The following is a 13,929-nucleotide window of genomic DNA, read 5'->3' on the forward strand; positions in this document are numbered from 1 at the left end:
TCTATATATGCTAATAAAACTGGTTCTGTTCTTGCATACAGAAACTAGAACTGATCCTAACACATTGAATAGACTGAATAGGTGCATCAACACCAAAGCACACCCAAAGCCAAAGCTACAATAACAAGAAGATAACCATTAACTGAGAAGATTCCACAGTATTAACAGAACTTTCTACCACAACTGATCTTCAACTCTCAATACAAAACAGTAGAAATATGAGCCAATAAGGCAAAAAGATACTTTCAAAAATTCTTACCCCCCCCCAAGCTGCCCTCATTAGCACTGAAAGGCATAAATTTACAGACAAAATTTTAAAAGACAAATTTTAGACTATTTAAAGAGACCCACAGATGAGGCAAAATGACAGATGCACAAGGCAATTAGTAGGATGTTCAGGGAGCTCAGAGAAGACCTAGTTAAATAGTTCTATTTAAAAAGCTGATAAATGAGCTTAAAGAAAATTCAAATAAAGATATGAATGAATACTTTAGTAAAGACTTAGAGATTACAAAAAAGAATCAAGCAAAAATATTGGAAGTGAAATATATAGCTGAAAACCATGCAAATAGATAGGAACAATCAAAAGAGAAAACATTAAGACTTGAGGAAAAGAAGGTATAGACTCAGTGATGCTCTAAACAACAAGAAAGTATGAGAGATTTAAGAGATCCCAAATGGCTCTAAAAGAACAAATCTAAGAATTATAGATGTCAAGAAGGGGTGCAAAAGGAAACATGGTTTCAATTGAAAACAGCCCCCAAAGCCTCAGGGATTTGAAATGTGATTGGATTATGGTGGTGCTATACCTGAGTTACTATTAGCAGGGATCTGCACACTGCTTGAGAAAGGCTGACTAAGAAATTGGTTCCTGAGGATTTGGTTCATAAAGCTCAATTATCCAAGCTCTTGGAGGCTTCTGCAGCCATAATTTAAGGGGGGCTAACTACTGTGAAAGCTGACAGGAGATCTTGCTGTCATCCACATGGTGGAAAAATGCAATGATTGTGGGGTTGAGAAAACTTCCAATCAGATCTCAGAAGAAGGCTCATTGTGTTGCTGAAAAGACAATGCATGAAGTTATGAGAAAAGGCCAAAAGTACATCCTCCTCCCCCAGAAAGTTGGAGAAGCCAGGAACATAAAACATCTGAGGAAAGCCACAGCAACTGAGCAAATCCCAGCCCGAGAAAAATCATGAAGGCTACAGTCACCAGCAATGATACATGGATGGGGCTGCCTAAGCCTATTAGCATTCACATCTCACCACAGCTCACCCTGAGAACTGGACAGGGAGCTAGAGCATTCAATGTATCCCATGCTGTGGTTGGGTTTTGCTTTAGAGTCTTGCTGCTTTCTATATGCTTTTATCTCCCTTTTGGGATAGGAATATTTACCCTGTTGGAAGTTAGAACTTTCCCTTTAATTTTCGTAGGGGCTCGCAGTCAAGAGTTTTCTAGCAGTCTCAAAGGAGGCTTCAGATTTAGAATTTTAACACATGCTAAACTGTTCAAATTTGGCAGCCCTTAGAGATGCACTAAATGTATTTTGCATGAAGAGATTTGCATGGATCTTTTGGGAGGCCGAGAAAGAATGGTATACATTAGATCTAAAATGGACCCCCAAAGCTCATGTGCTTGGAAGGTGATTTTATTATGGGAGAATCGTAGCTGAATGTGTTGTTAAAAAGTGTGGTCTGGGCAGAAGAGGCAGATCACTGTGCACATCTCCTGGAAAGACGTATCTCCCTTCCCAGCTCCTTCTTTCATCGGCTCGGCTTCCTGGCTTCCTGGCTTCCATGGGGTGAGCACCTTCCTTCTACCAGTCCTTTCAGCCATGCTGCAAAAATGCATGGTCTGAAACTGCTAAAATGTGGACTGAAGTGAACCTCCACTTGTTTAAGGTTGTAGCTGTTAGATATTTTGACCTAGTGACAATGAGAGCAATTAACACAGAAACTGAAGTTATAAAAAAAATTATTCCTCAAGATCATTGAGGAAAATTTTCAAAATCTAGGCAATAAAATGCTCACCAAGGTAAATGAAGCATATATAACTCCAAATAGACGTGCTCAGGAAACAAAAAAACAAAAAACCCTTTCCATGACACATCATGCTTAAAGGCCAGAAGAGCATGGAGCGAAGTTTTCTGAGTCCTGAATGGAAACAATTGCTAATCCAGATTATTATATCTTTCAAAATTACCCTTCAAAACGGATGGAAAAATAAAAATCTCTAATGACAAAGAAGATTTAAAGAAATTCATGATCACTAATTCAAGAGAATTCTAGACACTCAAGAGACAAAGAGCCCCCCAAAAAGAGTACATCTAACTGAGTAGTTAAAGAGGCAGAAAATATAAAGCAATCAGAACTGAAGAAATAATACAATGACAGGAATTGGTAAATAACTTTCAGTATTAGCACTTAATGTGAACATAATTAAACAAATTATTAAAAAGATCATACATTATGACCAATTCATCTTCATTCTAGGGATACAAGCATGGTACAACATACATAAATCAGTAAATGCAATACACTATATAAGTAGAATTGGGGATAATAATTGCATGATCATCTGAATAGATGTAGAAAAATCTTTGAGAAAATCGTACATACATTCAAGAAAAAAAATACTCTGACAAAAATAGGTATTGAAAAACCTTACATCAAACTAATAAAAGGTATTTATACAAACCCATAGCCAACATCATACTACATGGAGAAAAACTGAATACATTTCTTCTAAAAGCAGGAACAAAACAAGCGTCTTCATTTTCATTGCACTTAGTAGCAAGATACAAAATCAACACATACAAAAAATAAATATTATTACTGTAAACCAATAAAGAACCCACAAAGCAAGAAATCAGGAATACAATCCCATTTAAAGTAGCATCAAAAAACTTAAATATCTGAAAATCATCCTAACAAGGTAAAATACCTCTATAATAAAATCTCTAGTGCTATGAAGGAAGAGATTGAAAAAAAATTAGAAAATGGAAAGATCTTATCAAGATATGTAGAATCAATATTATCAAATAGCCATTTACCAAAAATTATATATAGATTTAATGCAATTCCAATCTAAAAGCCATCATTATTCTTTATGGAAGTAGAAAAAATAATTCTTGAATTCATACAGAGCAAGAAGAAACCTAGAATAGCTAAAGCAACTATGAGCAAAAAGATCAAAGCAAGAGGCATGACAGTTCAAGATTTCAAGTTAGACTATAAAGCTGTACTAATAAACAGATCGTAGTTTTGTCCAAAAATAGACATGCAGACCAATGGTATAGAATAAAGACACATTAACAGACCCAGGCACCATTAGCCATCTGATCTTTGACAAAGTGCCCAAAAACAAATGCTGGAGAAAAGATAGCCTCTTTAGCCAGTGGTGCTAGGAAAACTGGTTACTCACTTGCAGAAGAATGAATCCAGACCCATACATATTACCCTGTACTAAAATCAAATCAAATTGGATACCCAAAACCCAAAATTTAAATGAGGAAAAGTTCACTTGGCTCACAGCTTGTATAGGTTTCCATCATTTGTGCCTGGGCTCCAAGGCAGGATGGCACTGGAGTCAGGCATGGCAGAGGAGGGCTGCTAATGCCATGGAGGCAGGAACAGGAAGAGAGAGATGGGGGAGGGGGAGTAAGGGAAGGGTTGAGGACAGGAGAAAGAGAGCAAGGAGGGAGAAGATGCACTCTTCCAGGCCATGCCCCTGGTGACCCACCTCCTCTGACCAGGCTTCACCTCCCAATAATACATGCAGGTATACACTCATCAGTAAATTAGTCTTAATCACTCTCCCATGATACAATCACCTCCCAAAACCCCACCTCTGAGCATATGAGGCTTTGGTGGGACATTAAGATATAATCCACAATAGACCGAGATATAAAAACAGAAACACTGAATCTACTGGGAAATAAAATAGGGGAAACAATCGAAGACACAGGCATAGGTAAGGATTTACTGCAAAGAACCTTAATTGCACAAGAAATAATACCAAGAATCAGCAAATGGTATGTATTACATTAAAAAGCTTCTGCAAAGCAAAGAAAGCAATCAACAAAGTAAGGAGTCAACCTGTAGACTATAGGAAGATTTTTGCCAGCTAATCCTCTGACAGAGAATTAATATGTCAGCTATATAAAGAACACAAAGAAAAGACCCCTAAATAACAAATTACTCAATGGGAAAAATGAGATGAATAGACACTTTTCAAATGAAAAAGTACAAATGGCTCCTAAGTATGTGAAAAAAAAATTCACAATCTTTGGCCATTAGGGAAATGTCAATCAAATCCACGCTTAGATTCCATCTTATTGCAGTCATAATGGCTATTATGTAGGATACAAAAAGGCAACAATTGCTGGTAAGGATGTGGGGATAAGAATCCTTCTACATGCTTGGTGAGAATCTAAGTTAGTATCGTCACTATGGAAATCACTATGAAGATTCCTCAAAAAAACTACAAGTAGAAATTCCACTTGACCCAGCTATACATTTTTTTTTCCTTTAGTACCTGGACTCAAACTCAGGACCTTATGCTGCCAGGCAGGCACAGAGCCACTGAGCTACATCCCCAGACCAGACTCAGCTCTACTTCTCCTGGGTACTTTCCCCAAAGAGTTAAAAGACATATTGCAGTGATGCCCATGTTTATAGCATCTCTAGTCACAATAGCTAATTTATGGAAACAGCCCAGATGCCCATCAAGAGATGAATGAATAAAGAAAATATGGTATATGTACACAGTGAAGTATTACTCAAACAAAAGAATACTGAATTAGTGTCATACGCAGGTTAATAGAAACCATTGTATTGCATGATATTTACCAGACACAGAAATTAAATATTGCAAGTTTTTTCTTATATGAGAAAGTTAAAAATAAATTAGTAAATAAAGAAGAGATAACAGAATACCAGGAGGTAGTCTCTTGAAGATGCAGAAGGGGATTATCATGAGGGGTGAAGTAAGGAATGGGGCTGATGAGATCACAAACCATCAAGATTACATTCATGTACCAACTTTCCAAAACAAACCTCACTGCAGTATTAACATTCACTAATAAGTCCACAGAAAAAAAGAGGAGAAAATGAAAGAGAGGAAATTGCCAATGAATTCACAAAAATGAAAAGGGATTATAAGAAGAAACTATGAAGTTTTATGTAAATAACTTGAATGGCCTGGATGAGATGATGAATTCTGAGCACACAACCTTCAAACACAGACTCAGGATGAATTAGAAAAACCCGAACAAGTTTTCAACTTGTAGTAAGTAAGAGAGAGAGTAGAGAGAATCAGTAATCAATAGTAAGTAGGTAGTAAGTAGAGAGACTCAGTAATCAATATCTTCCTAATGAAGACAGGCTCAGGACAGATGATTATGCTGGTGAATTCCAGCAGAATTTAAAGAATTAATATCAATTATTAAACTTTTCCAAAAAATGAAGATAAAACTTCTAATTTCAAAATGCCAGCATTACCTTGAATCTGCAGCCACAGAAGGAACCTACAAAGAAATAAAATTACAAACCAGTATGCCAGTTGTGTATCGATCAAAAAAGAATGCCCTTAATAAAATACTAACAAACCAAATTTAGCAGCATGTTAGATTTTTACACTAAGATTAAGTGAGATTTACTCTGGGAATGCAAGGGAGTTTTAATATACAAAAACAAATGTGGGTGACACACTGCATTAACAGAATGAACCAGAAAACACATCCACACATGTGCACACTTATACTTATCTCAATGAATGCAGAAAAAAAACTTTTTTAAGAAATAGAAAAATTAGGCAGGTGTTCATAATAACCACACTCAACAAACTTGGAGCAGAAGGACAAGCTCTGGTGAGATCGCTGTATGTGAAAAATTGACAGCTGATATTGTCCTCCCTGTGCAGGAATGAAGGTTTTTCCCTCCATGATCCAGAGCAAGAAGAAAGACTCACTTTTCCACTTCTACTCATTATAGTCCTGGAAGTCCCAGAGAAATTAGTTAGGAAAAGAAATAAAACGCATTCAAAGACAGAGGAGAGGAGTAAGATATACACAGATGATATGATCTACAGATTATGATTTTATATGAAAAACTCTAACGTGTCCTCCCAAATCTTGAGAATTAATAGAAATTTACCAAAATAGCAGGATACTAATTCAACACACAGAATTATTTTTCTATATATGTACAATGAACTCGCTAAAACAAAAATTAAGAAAAAATTCCATTTACACTAGCTCCTAACAGAATAAAATAGTTAGGAATACACTTCATTGAAAAAGCAAATGACTTGTACACCAGAAACTACTCAACATTCCTGTGAGAAATTGGAAAACCTAATATTGTTAATGATCCCAATACTCTCCTTAGTGGTCCACAGAATCAAAGAAATTCTTACACCAAAAAAAAAAGAAAAATTCATCCTAAAGTTTACTGGAAGTTTTAAAGACCCTTAGCCACAAAAACGACCTTGAAAAATAACACTGGAAGTCTCTCACTTTTTGATTTTAGAACTTAATAAAAGGCCACAGTTAACAAAAAGTGCAGTACTGATATAAAGACAGACTTATAGTGCAATGAAATGGAATAAAGACCTCAGGGGTAAACCTTTCAGTATCTGCTCAAATGTTTTTGATAAGGGTAAGATATGGGCTTTTCAACTAATGGTACTAGGAAAAAATAAATATCCAAATGCAAAAGACAAACAACAACAAAGATGAAGTTGGGCCATTACTTTATCCCATATAAAATTATCTCTAAATGAATCAAATGTTTAAAAATCAGGACTTATGACTTTTACAAAAAGATATAGGAGAAAAGCTTGATGACATTGGATTTAGCAGTAATTTTTTATATGACACCAAAAGTACATGCAAGAAAAGAAAAATGGGGAATTTTATTTCATCAAAATTAAAAATTTCTGTGCTTTAAAGGACATTGTAAACAGAGTGAAAAGTCAACACATGGAATGAGAAAAAATATTTGCAAATTATATATGTGGTAAGGGCTTAATATGTAAAAAAATATAAAGAACTCCTGTGATTCAACAGTAAGAGCAAAAACCTGAGTGAAAAAACTGTGCAAACAAATTAAGTAGAAAATTCTCAAAAGAAGCTGTACAAATGGCTAAAAGCACAGAAAAAGATAGTTAAACCTCATTAATGATCAGGAAAATGCACATCAAAAACACAAGGAGATACTCTTGTAAACTCATTACGAGAGCTATTGAGGGGGAAAGGCAGGGAAAGAGTAAGAGGAGGGGTAAGGAAAAAAAGAAGAAGAAAGAAAATAACAAGCATTCATTAAGGATGTAGAGAAACTAGAACCTTCTTGCATGGGAGATATGAATATAAAATGGTGCAGCAACTGCAGAAAACATGATTATTGTCTCAAAAAACTAAACATAGAATTAGCATGTGGTCCAGTATTGTAATTTTACTTCTGAGTATATATCCAAAAGAACTGAAATTAGAACTGGAACAGGTATTTATACACCTGCCTATGCTCATGTAGCATCATTTGCAATAAATAGTGAAAGCAACCCAAGTGTCTGTCAAAGGAAGAATGGAAAAACAAAATCTGTCATATGTACTCAAGGCATTATAATCCAGTGTTAATAGGAAAGTAAATCCAAATACATGCTACCTCACACAAGAATCTCCATGACATTAGGCTAATTGCAATGAGTCAGTTATAAAAGGTCAAAAACTGCATGATTCTATTCTTATGATGCTCTTCTTAGTAGTGAAGTTCCTAGAGATGGAAAGTAGAATAGTGGTTTCCAGGAGGAGAAGAGAGAGAGGGAAAGGGCTCTTTGTGTTTAGCAATTACAGTTTCAAGTGGAGAAGAGGAAAATGTTCCTGAGACGCGTTGTACATGTTGATGTTACACAACAGTGTAAATACAATTAATGCTTCAGAACTATACACTTAAAATAGTAAAGCTGGTAAATTTTCTGTTCACAATTTTAAAGTGGAAAAAGGCAATTTGGAAGTCATTTTCATATAGTTTGCAATTTCAGCAATACACTATCACAGATTTGCTTCCATATGAATAATGTTGATTGCTCTTTTGCTTTATTAGTAATTTCATCTATTAAGTACAGAAATAAAAAAACAATGTCTCTTTTTCTTTTGTTTCAGTGGGCAAGAAGATTCTGATGCTATCCCAACCAGTAAGATATTAAAAGGTTGGATATTTTTCTCAGTTTTAGAAAGTATTCAAAATGAAACTTCACCTGCTGGTTTGATAACTTAGTTATCAAATTTTGATAAATTTTTAGTTATCAAATTTGAAACCAATTCTTTGTTTTCCTTTGAGTATGTGATGTTGGAAAGTGATAGTACATCTCTCAGGTGTTAAAAGGCGCAAACTGCCTTGTCTGAGTTGCTGTTAATACTTCATTAATGATTTTAGTATCAAATAGTTTGTGTTGTATTATAAATTTATCATTATGGTGCTTCTGTGAGGAAAAAAAAGGGACATTGTCCTGCTAGTTTGTATCTGGACCAGAACCCACTATCTTGGACTTTAATTATTTCCTCCAAAAGGTATTTTTCTGTGCTCCATATCTTGGCTGTAGTATAGTATACACAAGGCTTTCAAAAACTAAATTGAGGTAGGATGGACCTTCTTTTCTTTCTCTTTAAGTACTCATTTTTATGGTCTCCTTAGAACATCTGTTGGGAAATTGTAGTTCTCTAAAAGACAGGATGCACAAAATGTGGAGTGTTGTGTGTTCTTGAAACTCAAACCACATTTTATCATGACTGTTTTTCAAAAGAAACATTCTCCTGACTTGGCAATGAAAATCATTTTCATTAAGGCAGTCCATAGAATAATATAAATAATTCAGAGAACCGCAGGAAGTATGCATGAATTCCCAGAATATACCATAAGCTGTAGGTATCAACAGACACTGATTGGATTTCTGAACTATGAAATAATGAGCTGTTAGGCCCAGATGGAAAGTGTATACAGCAGTAGAATTGTCTTTGTGCTATAGATGCGAAAACTCCAGCTGTGGGTGAGGAAGAGATGCATCCAGTGTCAGTCTAAGTGAAAACCAGAGTTCTGCCTGGATCTTTTGTCCTTAAGTTCACTACACAGTTTGTTTTCTCCGACTTCATTGTTGTGATCATGCTTAGCTCTTATATCCTTTGATAATATGGGAGCTGTCCAAATCAATAGTTTGTGTATTTATTCAAAGATATATTGTGAGTCCCCTTTCTGATACAAGAGTCCATGTCCTCGCTGTCATGGAATTTGCATTTTAACCTGGGTGGGGAGTCCAAGGGTAAGAATGGAAGTTAGCTTCACACACTGGTAAGTACTCACTTCTCTTATGACGGGATTCTGAGTCACTGCAGTGGCTTACAAGTAACCATGCAGGCAGCACCCTAAGACCGCTCCTACTTTTGTAACCTCCTCCTCTATTTCTCCTCTTGGCTCACTCCACTCGGACCTCACTGACTTCCTTACTGTTCCTCCAATCTTCGAGGCATTTGAGGCTTCTACCTTTGCTGATACACCTGAGGTTTTCCCCCCTGTATCTTCATTGCTCATTCCTCACTTTCAGATCTTCACTCAGATGTAACTTTTTCAGAAAGGCCTTCTCTGATCACACTCTCTGAAATTGTAGTTCTTTCCCATCATGGCTCTTCCTATCCTACTTCTCTACTTTCTTTTTCTCCCTGAAAATTTTTAGATATTTGACTTTTGACTATCTCTAGAATGTAATTTTCATGAAGTGGGGATTTATGTCTTTCACAGCTGTATTTCCAAAAACAGCCCATTGCCATGTAGTACATGAAGGCACGTGGGGAGGTAGGCGAGACCAGGTATGAACTAAGGAGGCAGAACTGCACGTGTGAATAGCATTTGGGCTGCTGATATCGAGATGCCCATTAGACACTCAAGTGGAGATGTCACATAAACAATTGGATGTTTTAGTCTAGACTTCAGTGGAGAAGTCAGGCTGGGCATACGTATTCCTAGTTTTGTAAAATATACAATAAAATCTCAGGTAACATAAATCTGAATATTTGGACCTCTTAAATTATATCAGTAATTTTCTAGTTTTTCCTGGAGGTCTGAAACCCTGTATAGCCTAGAAACTTAAATCCCAGTGTTGGTCAGGCATTTAAATGCAAAGGTCAGTACCGTTACATGCAATATGGAGTTCAGACACTAAGAATATAACTAACCATGCATAAAATTGTACTAATTTTATCAGGCAATTCAATCTCCCTCATATTTCAGTGAAACTGAGGTTTTGCTTTATTTTTCCCCTAGAATGTGCATTACCTCAAAGAGTAAGTCAGCGTGATTGCTTGTGTGAGCTGTTGATAAATACATGTGTATAAAAATCTATAGATTTCACACATATATTTCACTGCACACCTTGTGAAATGGCCATGGAAGATAGCTTCATTTCCATTCTAGAGATGAGGAAATTGCGAGTAAAAGAAGTTAGATTTAATTGGCCAATATTCACACAGCTCTAAGCAGCGAAGCTAAGACTCACAGTTGCCTTTTTGATCCCCTAGCATATTATCTGTCTCCTTAGCTTTGTATCTCTGTGAGAATTAATCTAACACTGTCATTTCTAACTCCATGACCAAATTTCTTGCACTGGTATATAGACTCCTTTCCTTTGGAACCTTAGACAAATTTAGTTCTGTAGCAATTTCATCAGATTTCTTCTAACACGATTTTCAATCTCTTTTGATTCCTACCAGAAGTTAACTATTTCATCATACCTGGACTTTCCTCTTTGTTCCAACTATCTGCTTTTAACTAGGTACACACAGGCTGTTGCCGCTGGAAGGGCCCTCTGGAATCATCTTTAGGGCAACCCCTCACTAGGGGAATAAAGCTTCATATAAACTGAGTGAATGATTTTCCATAAATGTTCAGCTAATAAGTTGCAGAATCTGCCTCTCCCTGCACATTACTTCCTTTTACCTTCTTTCCAGGTCAATGTCTAGGACATGCTCCAGCGTTTTAGGGCCCGCCCTACTTTTGCACTGCTCCCATTGTCTGTGTATTAATAATAGCACCTTCTTCTATATGCTAAATTATATGAGTTTTTGGTGGAAATGAAAAGTGATTTGTGTCAACAAATACATGTGCCTTAGGAAAAAAACTCTATTTTACTTTTTCTTTCTCATAGAAAGTTGTCTGGAGTGAAAACCAGATAATTCAACAGGGCTTCAGGTAAATATTTTTAACAGATCCCAACTGTTGTATTTTGAGATCCAACTGAGAATAGCCCAGTTTTCACAGTCTGATCAGAGACTGGGTTATACAATTTGAGGAACATCAGGAAACATTCTTTACAGCTCCTTCAAATCTACGACTGGGAACTATCCCTGGTTTCCGAAGATCCTTCAGTGAAAATTTTCACCCCTGGGGTTAAATTACCATTCTTTGTTTAGGTACAGAGAGTAAGCCACTGATTCTCCTGGAACCCAAGTGCAATTCTATCCATTAGCTCTATTACTGCAGTCTCAAGAAGAGACTGGAGAGAGGGAACCACTTGGCTTTGCTGTGAGCAAGTGGACCGCAGAGAGGATTTGGTGGTGATAGGAGGTGAACAGTAGCTTCAAACATGGCAGTGCAGGGGTGGAGGTGGCTTGCAGGAAATGAGACCTTATTTCACCCATCTCCCTGTATTCCTAAAGACAGACTCTACAGGCAGCATTTCAAAAAGCCTACTTCCTTCCTACTGTGAGGCCACAAAATTTCCTCATCTTTAATCTTCCTGTCTAATGGGGAATCAAATTACAGATTGTCTTCTCTGGTTTTTTTAAATCATACTGTCATCTTCTTGATCCAATTCAAGTACCTTTCAATGTTTTCCTACCTCCGTGTACACTTATTAATTCAGCACTTATTCACTTCTCAGTATCACAGTATAGCAGAGTTCTTCAAATCCTATAACTCACACACATATTTTTGCCAGATTTTCAAAGATACTATGGCAGTTCTATACTCGACCTAATCCTTACTTATGAATATAAACATCTGCACAACAACTTCTGACTTCATGTAGGCCACACTCCAAAGAAGAAAATCATACAGAAATGAAGAGCAAGGGCAGAGGCTCTATCTAAGGAATCTGTTGACATTCCTGGTGTCAAGTTCAATTCCTAGCAAACCTCCATTCTTGCCACTCTGTTCTTTCTCTCATTTGCTATCTTTTCCATGGTAAAACTGTGGTTAAAATTGCTATCCACTACAGTCCCAAGTAAGGTGGAGTAAACACAATTCCCTCTATCTCGCTCATTGACTACAACTTAAAACACTGAAGATCTCAATGTGAAGGAAGGAGAGCAGGAATTTGGGTGGGAAATCAAAACTCAAACAATAACCAATATAGTGAGAAATTTCCTAGGTATTTTTTCTTCCCTCATTTCCTGATTTAGCCTTGGAGAACTTCCATACTGCATTTCATGGAAGGAAGGGAGAGAACAAAGTTCTAAGGGAAGGCATTGCTCCCTGATCTGAGTTAGAAGCAGTTTCCTTGGGAATGGGGCAGTCCTTGCTCTATTTCCTCCACCGTGGCCACACTTCTAGGCAAATTTCAGTCATGGAGCTGCACGGCAGTGGCAGAAAGGACTACTGAGACACAAGCTAAAATTCTGAAAGAAAATTCTTCTCTCTGAATTAGGAAAATGGCTCCCAAAAGACTGAAATATATGAGATGAACCTATTATTTTTTTCTCTTGTCACTTTACCATCACAGAGAATGCAGTCATGGGAAGTGTGGAACAGCACACACAAAGAGGGGGCAGCCAAAGCACTCTAACCATGGCACTAGAAAAGAGGCTTCTGAGAGTCAGAGACTGAGGGAAATGGTAGGAAGGCAGGCAAGGCCTCAAGCAAAGGGATCTCGGTTTATGCTCTTAAAGTCTCCCCTGAGCCATGCATGCCTGGAATTGACTTTACGTCTCATACACAAAAAGCTTTGAGAATTTGAACCATAGTCTTACGAGCGGCTAACACTCTGCCTTTATGGGGGTAATTCCTGCTCCTGTATTCAAAGAAATGCCGTGGGAATAAAGGTAATACCTGAGCCATGCTCCCAGCATTACCAGGCACACACAACCGCTTTATTGTTCCAGACCCCATGGGGCTGAGATTTCTGTAAAAAGAACTTGAGAGTTATAAAGATTCTTTTTCTTCTCCCCTTGTCCTGTTATCTATTCTTAGAAAAGGACTTGTAACTGACTCCAGTAAATCCAAAGGGGGATGTGAGCAGACAGAGCTGACATTTTTCATGAGTTCTTGTGGTCGAGAATTTGGCCTTCTCTATGTGGTAACCAAGGTCCACATTCATACACAAGACCAACTCTAGGAATCATGATTGGCAAAAATTATGGGCTGGTCTCAGAGAAAAGTCATTTGAGGCTGCATGGTATGAATTTCATTAGTGTAAGATTCTGTGCTGGTCCTGCTCCACCCTTTGAGTATTTCTAGGTATATCTAGTATAAAGTAAGACTAAACTAATGTATTGATTCATCTTGGCAGTCTATCTCCCTCTTTGAAGGATCCAAGGATGCTGATGACAAGGCATCTCCCACAAAGAAAACCATTTCAGGTATGAAATAAACTATCCTTTTAACAACTAGTGTAATAAAGGTCTTAATTACATCATTTTGCATTTAGAATTATTTTATCTTACAATCTCAGAACAAGAAGCCTTTCCTTCATGTATTACCAATATGGAACAGAAGTAATATTCTTATAAAGAGAAATTTGCAGTTCATTCTGCAGTATGTGTCTTTAATTTACACAAAAGGGGCAACAGATAGTGGACCGAACAGTTCTTAAGCCCCTAGCTACCCACCTTTTATTAAGGTGAGAAAGAACAATTAAGGAGGAAATTTACAGTAGGTTCTTCAA

General features: G+C 37.0%; 2 protein-coding genes across 11 annotated transcripts in view; one reads left to right on the top strand and one right to left on the bottom strand.

The window, feature by feature from the left end:
- The window catches only part of LOC147828522 (PMS1 protein homolog 1-like), a 165,754-nt gene that overhangs the window by 17,780 nt on the left and 134,045 nt on the right, over positions 1-13,929 (bottom strand). The gene's annotated exons all lie outside the window — the stretch shown is intronic.
- Positions 1-13,929, top strand: part of LOC147828523 (fibrous sheath-interacting protein 2-like) — a 62,061-nt gene that overhangs the window by 8,252 nt on the left and 39,880 nt on the right. For all 9 annotated transcript variants that reach the window (XR_015450661.1, XR_015450659.1, XR_015450660.1 and 6 more), the window contains 3 exons: positions 8,162-8,208; positions 11,194-11,237; positions 13,555-13,624. Coding sequence is in view for 6 of the 9 variants with exons in the window: in XM_087209654.1 (XP_087065780.1) it covers positions 8,162-8,208; positions 11,194-11,210 (64 nt within the window). In the remaining 3 variants the exon portion in view is untranslated. The remainder of the gene's footprint in view (positions 1-8,161; positions 8,209-11,193; positions 11,238-13,554; positions 13,625-13,929) is intronic.

The sequence above is a fragment of the Heterocephalus glaber genome, unplaced genomic scaffold (genome assembly GCF_053883595.1).
Source record: "Heterocephalus glaber isolate CG9 unplaced genomic scaffold, H.glaber_assembly_v1.0 deba00001058, whole genome shotgun sequence".
Lineage (NCBI taxonomy): Eukaryota > Metazoa > Chordata > Mammalia > Rodentia > Bathyergidae > Heterocephalus > Heterocephalus glaber.